General features: G+C 40.4%; 1 protein-coding gene across 4 annotated transcripts; it reads left to right on the top strand.

Annotated features, from left to right (window-relative positions):
* Positions 1-202: 202 nt before the first annotated feature.
* Positions 203-8,549, top strand: LOC110939935. Of its 4 annotated transcripts, XM_022181503.2 has the most exons (5): positions 203-377; positions 843-896; positions 2,413-3,556; positions 7,726-7,779; positions 8,267-8,549. In XM_022181503.2, the coding sequence occupies exons 3-5, from the start codon at positions 2,413-2,415 to the stop codon at positions 8,281-8,283; spliced, it is 1,215 nt and encodes a 404-aa protein (XP_022037195.1). In that variant the 5' UTR covers positions 203-377; positions 843-896; the 3' UTR covers positions 8,284-8,549. The 4 variants fall into 4 exon arrangements, 1 of the variants encoding a protein (XP_022037195.1); XR_002592642.2 differs by lacking the exon at positions 2,413-3,556 and having other exon boundaries at positions 209-377; positions 8,267-8,284; XR_002592625.2 differs by lacking the exons at positions 2,413-3,556; positions 7,726-7,779; positions 8,267-8,549 and adding an exon at positions 1,384-1,666 and having other exon boundaries at positions 212-377.
* The last annotated feature ends 125 nt before the right edge of the window (positions 8,550-8,674 follow it).

The following is an 8,674-nucleotide window of genomic DNA, read 5'->3' as shown; positions in this document are numbered from 1 at the left end:
TTTTGCAAATTGCTGAATATGCCTGTCAAAACCTTAAATTGTAACACCCCAAAAACGAAAAACGCGATAATTGACAATAAAATATCATAAAATTTAAGTTAATGGTAATATGATGCTTAATATGATGGTTTTTAGGTTATTGTTTATAAATACATCAAAACTAAAAGGGGGTAACATGTAAATGTACAAGTAGTAAGGGTTAATTAAGTGGGAAAACCCAAATACAACCCCTGTACGTGCGTTGGGGTCGAGCTAGGGCAGGAGGAAACAAGGGTCTTCCTTGTTCTTGCAAAAACTCATCAATTGGCAAGGAGAAACCAAGATTTGTCTATTGCATGTTCTAAAAATCCAGCCATCTAAGCATATCTAGTAGATTGGTAAGTCGAATTTTTGAATTTGGTGAATTTTAGAGAAAAGGGGTTTCGACCCGAACAAGATCCGTGGCATGATTTGTGTTGTTTAGATGATAGGGGCACTCCCTAGTGTAGGAATCATGCTTAATTTTAGTTAATTGAAAGAAACCCACTTGGTGAAATTGTGTCATGGTTAACAAGTATCATAGTGATTATGAATTCATGTATTCTTGTTGTATGATCTTGTTTGAATTACTTGAATGCTAGACAATTTGATGTAGAGTAAAGAGTTTTAAGAAAATTGGATGAATAATGATGATATATAGATGAATTAGTAAACTATGCTTCAAATAATTGTACATTATGCTTATTTAGTGTAACGCACACAAGGTGTTTGATGAAATGCTTGAAAGAACAATTATGTGTAATATAGAGGAAATAACGAAATGAAATCGGGTACTAAAAGAATGAAATTATGTATTGGTATAGGCGTGAAGGAAGAAGGCTCAAGTGCTAAGAAAACGGAAGGTTCACAAGATCGAGGTATGTTCCGTTACATACAAAAGTTTACATATAGATATTAATACTTGTGTTGGGCAATTTTCATTATAGTGTCATACTATGTTGTAGTAATTATGGTGCTAGTAGATAATGATAAATCCCTTGTGGATTGTTAAAGCTAATAAGGAAATATGCTATGCTATGCTAGTCGACCGGTTCATGTAACCGGGTCGAAGAAGAATATGAGATCACCCGCCTACGGTGGGTGGTCATGTAAGCGAGAAGATTTGAGGTATGAAGCTCAACCCGCTATGCGGGGGAAATGTTAGGCTTATGGTGAATGCAATCCAATCCGTTGATATCGGGTTGTGATATGTATGCTTGAATCTCTTCATGAGGTTACAAGTTACCCATTTAATGGGTAAGTCGAATGCTTAATGATAGTAACGATATTGGAGAAAAGCGAAAAGTAAATGGTATTGTAAGTGTAATGCTTAATGAAACTAACTTTTAAATTTATTGTATGTAGGTAAATCCTCGACTTAGGCATAAGGATGGCTTGGAACGTGCGCACTTGGATTACGCCTACCACACGCTTCCGTTAATAAGACTTTGTTTTGAATGGGTCAATTGTGGTGTTTTGTACTTGTCGTTGGAAAATTTTTAGTAGTAATAGTCGTGTTGTGTTCTATGTAGTCTTTTGTTTTTAGAAGTTTCGTCATAACTATTAAACTTGGAAGTTTGGTTTGTAAAACAGGTTGTTGTGGTTTGAAACGAATAGGTCATGACGAAATTTTCAAAAATTTTCTTAACTTATGTTATACGTCGAAATTAGTAAAAATGGGGCGTAACAAGTTGGTATCAGAGCCAAGGTTTGAGGGATTCGAGCGGGGATGATAATGCTTGAACTCAAACCTCTGGCTCACGCAAAAGTGTGCTCGCTCCGAGATCGTCAACGAGGTAAAGCTTTGACTATACGTCTAGTATAAGAATGTATAACTTATTCACGGTTAATGTTTTAAGCTATGTATGCTATAAAATGATGTTGGGGTGGAATAAGAGGTCACGAGACCAGTGCAGCTGGAAATTGGACTCGAGAAAGAGCCAAAATGATAAAACAAAGAACTGCAGCGTTTTTGCAAAAAGGAAGCCCGTCGCCGACGGGTTAACCCCCGTCGCCGACGGCATCATTTGGTCCGACGCCCAAACTACCTGCCGACGGGAAAAGATGTCCGACGGCCATCATTCAAGCCCGTCGCCGACGGGCACATAGCCGTCGCCGACGGCTTACATAATGCCGAAACGCTGAAATTGTTTTATTTTTCATGCTTTGTGTTACCGGTTTGTCCGAAATCTTATTTCATGGTTACGTAGTGTCTATATTAGATTTAACAAGTGTATGTAATCACAATTAGCGATCACAACGAGAATGGATTCGTAAGAATCAAAAGAAATGAAGCAAATGACATGAAATGGAATAAGTAAATGCTGATTAATGAACAATGATATATACCGAAAGTTTGTGATTTGTATTAAACGAAAATATGCTATTGTATAGATGGCTGATGCAAGCAACGTTAATGATAATGACGATGTGGCTAGACAAGAAGCGTTCGAGAACAAGGTTACGGAAGTAGCGGAAGGGGTTATGCAAGCCAATCTTCCACGGTTGGCTCAAGAGGTAGAAAGCCGAGTTCTGGGGGTTGTGGATGCTATGATGACCAGTAAGATCGAGGAACTGAAAGAACTAATTGAGGGGTCTAGAAGTAAAGGCAAGGAACGACGATGCACGTATAAAGACTTTATGGCGTGCAATCCGGCAACGTATGATGGTAAAATTGATCCGATCGCATGCCAAAGATGGATTTCAAATATAGAAGCGGTTTTCATTCGAAGTCGTTGTGATAACGAAGATAAGGTGATGTTCGCCACCGGCCAACTCACTTTTCAGGCAAAAGATTGGTGGGATGCACACAATAAAGAGATAGGTGAAGAAAGGCTCCAAACAATGACCTGGCAAGAGTTTAAGGATCCTTTCATGAAATATCACTGCCCTCAGTCCGCCGTTGATAAGATTCAAGAGGATTTCTTACGCCTCCGACAGAAGAACGAGACGATAAATGAGATATCAAACACCTTCTTGGATAAGATAAAGTTTTGTGGAGAGTTTGTGCAAACTGAAAGGATGAAGATTAACCGCTTTTATGGCGTGTTAAAGGCAGAATTTAGGGAATTCATCACTCCCTCGAAGTGTGAGACTCTTGATGAGCTCATCAATCTAGCGCGGGATAGAGAAATCGAGATCAAGAGGCAAGAAGAGCGTGGAGAAAAGAGACCCAATGAAAAAGGTGGAAATTCGACCCCGACCAAAAAGGGGAAGTATCAAGAGCAAGGAAGAAAGGATAAGTCGAAGAGTGGTATCACGCCGTGCAAGACTTGTGGAAAACTTCATACGGGGGAATGTTTGTTAGGCAAGAAAGGGTGTTACAAATGCGGTAAGGAGGGACACTCATCTTATCAATGTCCGAATAGCCCAAAAACTTGCTTCAACTGTTTCGAAAAAGGGCACATCAAATCTGAGTGCCCGAAACTCCAGCAAGAGTCGAAGAAGGAAGATAAGAAACAAGAAGGTTCTAGGGCCAAGGGTAGAATGTTCCAAATTACATCCGAAGAAGCCAAGTCTCACCCGAATGTGATTTCAGGTATCTTTTTACTAAACTCCATACCGGTTTATGTGCTATTCGATACTGGAGCTACTATGTCATTTATTTCGAATGAAATTATACAACATCTGTCCTTTAAGATCGAACGAATGCCAATACCTTTAGAAGTAGAAATAGCCGATAGCAAGATGTATATGTTACATGAGGTTTGTAGAAATTGTAAATTCACTATAGAAGATGAAGAATTTGACATCGACCTGATACCCATGGTTTTGGGGGAATTCAAAATGATCGTGGGGATGGATTGGTTGGCGCGACACCATGTGGAGATTAACTGTGAAACCAAGGTAATGGTTATTCAAGCTCCAAGTGGAAAGCAATTAAGTATTCAAGGAGAGAGAAACGTGGAAACCAAGTTGTGTACCTTGGTCCAAGCTTATAAGTACGTACTTAACGGGAGTAGAGCATACTTAGCTTATGTAGGAGATGCCCAACAAACTCTCCCGAAGCTTGAAGACGTTGAGGTCGTGAACGAATTTCCGGATGTATTCCCGGAAGAATTGCCGGGACTTCCTCCCGAAAGGGAGATAGAGTTTCGCATCGAATTAAACCCGGACGCGAAGCCAGTTGCAAAAGCTCCCTATAGACTTGCTCCCACCGAGATGCGAGAACTGATGACACAGTTGCAAGATCTTCTAGATAAAGGCTTTATACGCCCAAGTGTGTCGCCTTAGGGAGCACCCGTCCTTTTTGTTAAAAAGAAAGACGGGTCGATGCGTATGTGCATCGACTATAGAGAATTAAACAAACTGACCATAAAGAACCGCTACCCTTTACCGAGAATCGACGACCTTTTCGATCAATTACAAGGGGCGAGCTGGTTCTCCAAGATAGACCTGCGTTCGGGGTACCATCAAGTTAGAGTACGGGAAGAGGATATTCCAAAGACTGCATTTAGAACCCGTTACGGGCACTATGAATTTCTAGTCATGTCGTTCGGATTGACGAACGCGCCGGCTGCGTTTATGGATCTTATGAACCGGGTGTGCCGACCCATGTTAGACAAATCGGTAATCGTGTTCATAGATGATATCCTAGTCTACTCGCGAAGCAAAGCTGAGCATGCAAGGCATTTGCGCGAAGTACTCGAAATTCTCCGCAAGGAGAAACTTTACGCAAAATTTTCAAAATGCGCCTTCTGGCTCAGGGAAGTGCAGTTTTTAGGCCACGTGATTAATGCGGAAGGTGTTTTAGTGGATCCATCAAAGATTGATGCTGTAGTGAGATGGCTTTCCCCAAAAAGCCCGACTGAAATAAGGAGTTTCCTAGGCCTCGCGGGATACTATAGGCGGTTCATACAGGATTTCTCAAGGATAGCTCTACCCTTAAGCAGGCTGACGAGAAAGAAAGAAAAGTTTGTGTGGGGTAAGGAACAGGAAGAGGCCTTTCGTATACTAAAGGAGAGGTTGTCGAGTCCTCCGGTCCTGACATTACCAGATGGAACTGAAGACCTGGTTGTTTATTCAGATGCTTCACACCAGGGGTTAGGTTGTGTTTTGATGCAAAGGGGAAAGGTTATTGCATATGCTTCGCGGCAATTAAAGCCTCACGAGGTAAACTACCCAACACATGATTTGGAATTGGCAGCGGTAGTGTTCGCCTTAAAAGTCTGGAGGCACTACCTATACGGTACGAAATGTACGATTTACTCGGATCATAAAAGCCTCAAGTATTTCTTTGAGCAGAAAGATTTGAATATGAGGCAACGAAGATAGCTGGAACTTATCAAAGATTATGATTGTGATATCCTCTATCACCCGGGGAAAGCAAACGTGGTAGCCGATGCGTTAAGCCGAAAAGAGTATCCGTCTCCTCTCCGTGTAAAGTCCATGAAGATGATAGTTACGCCACGATTGTTCGAAACGATACGTGAATCTCAAATAAAGTCTCTTGGAAAAGAAGACTTAAAGAAAGAAAGATTAAAAGGCGTAATTGATAAATTAGAAGAAGATTCGACCGGACTCAAAACGCGATTCGGCCGAATCTGGATACCCCGATTTTATGAAGTCAAGGCCGCACTACTCGACGAAGTACATAAGTCACGTTATTCAGTCCACCCTGGGGCTACAAAGATGTATCAAGATCTAAAAACCAATTATTGGTGGCCGGGCATGAAACGCGATATCGTTAAGTATGTCGCAAAATGCTTAACGTGCTCTCAAGTGAAGGCGGAACACCAAAAGCCCTACGGGGAATCACAACCCTTGGGGATACCGTTGTGGAAGTGGGAGGAACTAACAATGGATTTGGTAACCAAGCTTCCAAGAACGAAAAGGGGGCATGATACAATATGGGTAATCGTAGATCGACTTACGAAAAGCGCCCATTTCCTACCCATTAAAGAAGCTTATTCTTCCGAAAAGATGGCGGAGGTCTACATGAACGAAGTCGTATCTCGACACGGGGTGCCCGTATCAATCATCTCGGATCGTGATACTAGATTCACCTCTCGCTACTGGCAAAGATTTCATGAGAGTGTGGGAACGAGGTTGCACATAAGTACCGCCTACCACCCTCAAACTGACGGTCAGTCAGAAAGAACCATCCAAACACTTATCGATATGTTGAGGGCGTGTGCTTTAGATTTTGGAGGAAATTGGGATGACCATTTACCGCTAGTGGAATTCTCTTATAATAATAGTTATCATAGTGGCATTAAGATGGCCCCTTATGAACTCCTGTACGGAAGAAAATGTAGAACTCCTGTATGTTGGGGTGAAGTGGGACAAAGGGAGCTCGCGCCAAATGACTTAATTGCCTTAACAAATGAAAAGATTGAATTGATAAGGGCTCGTCTGAAGGCAGCGCAAGATCGACAAAAAGCTTATACAGACAAGAGGAAGCGCCCTATCGAGTTTCAAGTTGGAGATTTTGTTCTATTAAAGGTGTCGCCGTGGAAGGGCATTATTCGTTTTCGTAAACGGGGTAAGTTAGGCCCTCGATATATCGGACCGTTTAAAATCTTGGCTCGAGTTGGGAGGGTTGCATATCGATTAGAATTACCGCCTACCCTAGACGGAATTCACAATACCTTCCACGTATCACAGTTGAGGAAGTGTCTTGCGGATGAAACTGCATTAGTACCTCTCGATGACATCGAGTTAGACGAGGGGTTGAATTATGTCGAAAGACCAGTAGCCATTAAAGATGTCAAGGTAAAGAAGCTCCGCAACAAGACTGTCCGGCAAGTGTTGGTACAATGGCTGCACCGTAAGGGGTCAGAACTCACATGGGAACCGGAAGATGAAATGAGGAAACACTATCCATTTCTCTTTGGTATGTACACGCTTAAAATTATTATATGTTCAGGTTTCGGGGACGAAACCTCCTTTAAGGGGGGTGGACTTGTAACACCCCAAAAACGAAAAACGCGATAATTGACAATAAAATATCATAAAATTTAAGTGAATGGTAATATGATGCTTAATATGATGGTTTTTAGGTTATTGTTTATAAATACATCAAAACTAAAAGGGGGTAACATGTAAATGTACAAGTATTAAGGGTTAATTAAGTGGGAAAACCCAAATACAACCCCTGTACGTGCGTTGGGGTCGAGCTAGGGCAGGAGGAAACAAGGGTCTTCCTTGTTCTTGCAAAAACTCATCAATTGGCAAGGAGAAACCAAGATTTGTCTATTGCATGTTCTAAAAATCCAGCCATCTAAGCATATCTAGTAGATTGGTAAGTCGAATTTTTGAATTTGGTGAATTTTAGAGAAAGGGGTTTCGACCCGAACAAGATCCGTGGCATGATTTGTGTTGTTTAGATGATAAAGGCACTCCCTAGTGTAGGAATCATGCTTAATTTTAGTTAATTGAAAGAAACCCACTTGGTGAAATTGTGTCATGGTTAACAAGTATCATAGTGATTATGAATTCATGTATTCTTGTTGTATGATCTTGTTTGAATTACTTGAATGCTAGACAATTTGATGTAGAGTAAAGAGTTTTAAGAAAATTGGATGAATAATGATGATATATAGATGAATTAGTAAACTATGCTTCAAATAATTGTACATTATGCTTATTTAGTGTAACGCACACAAGGTGTTTGATGAAATGCTTGAAAGAACAATTATGTGTAATATAGAGGAAATAACGAAATGAAATCGGGTACTAAAAGAATGAAATTATGTATTGGTATAGGCGTGAAGGAAGAAGGCTCAAGTGCTAAGAAAACGGAAGGTTCACAAGATCGAGGTATGTTCCGTTACATACAAAAGTTTACATATAGATATTAATACTTGTGTTGGGCAATTTTTATTATAGTGTCATACTATGTTGTAGTAATTATGGTGCTAGTAGATAATGATAAATCCCTTGTGGATTGTTAAAGCTAATAAGGAAATATGCTATGCTATGCTAGTCGACCGGTTCATGTAACCGGGTCGAAGAAGAATATGAGATCACCCGCCTACGGTGGGTGGTCATGTAAGCGAGAAGATTTGAGGTATGAAGCTCAACTCGCTATGCGGGGGAAATGTTAGGCTTATGGTGAATGCAATCCAATCCGTTGATATCGGGTTGTGATATGTATGCTTGAATCTCTTCATGAGGTTACAAGTTACCCATTTAATGGGTAAGTCGAATGCTTAATGATAGTAACGATATTGGAGAAAAGCGAAAAGTAAATGGTATTGTAAGTGTAATGCTTAATGAAACTAACTTTTAAATTTATTGTATGTAGGTAAATCCTCGACTTAGGCATAAGGATGGCTTGGAACGTGCACACTTGGATTACGCCTACCACACGCTTCCGTTAATAAGACTTTGTTTTGAATGGGTCAATTGTGGTGTTTTGTACTTGTCGTTGGAAAATTTTTAGTAGTAATAGTCGTGTTGTGTTCTATGTAGTCTTTTGTTTTTAGAAGTTTCGTCATAACTATTAAACTTGGAAGTTTGGTTTGTAAAACAGGTTGTTGTGGTTTGAAACGAATAGGTCATGACGAAATTTTCAAAAATTTTCTTAACTTATGTTATACGTCGAAATTAGTAAAAATGGGGCGTAACATAAATGTGAATTACGAGGTAGAGCTAGCAGATGGCACCATAGAAACCGTCTCCACTGTGTTAGATGGATGTGTGATATCCATTA

The sequence above is a fragment of the Helianthus annuus genome, chromosome 1 (genome assembly GCF_002127325.2).
Source record: "Helianthus annuus cultivar XRQ/B chromosome 1, HanXRQr2.0-SUNRISE, whole genome shotgun sequence".
NCBI classification, from domain to species: domain Eukaryota; kingdom Viridiplantae; phylum Streptophyta; class Magnoliopsida; order Asterales; family Asteraceae; genus Helianthus; species Helianthus annuus.
The sequence above is the reverse complement of the archived record's forward strand: the minus strand, read 5'-3'. Positions and strand labels throughout refer to the sequence as shown.

Bases quoted from the DNA above. Each gene is read 5' to 3' on its own strand.
- LOC110939935 (XM_022181503.2), top strand. From the start codon at position 2,413: ATGGCTGATGCAAGCAACGTTAATGATAATGACGATGTGGCTAGACAA. The intron at 3,557-7,725 runs GTATCTTTTTAC...GTATTGGTATAG, and splicing joins TCACCCGAATGTGATTTCAG to GCGTGAAGGAAGAAGGCTCA.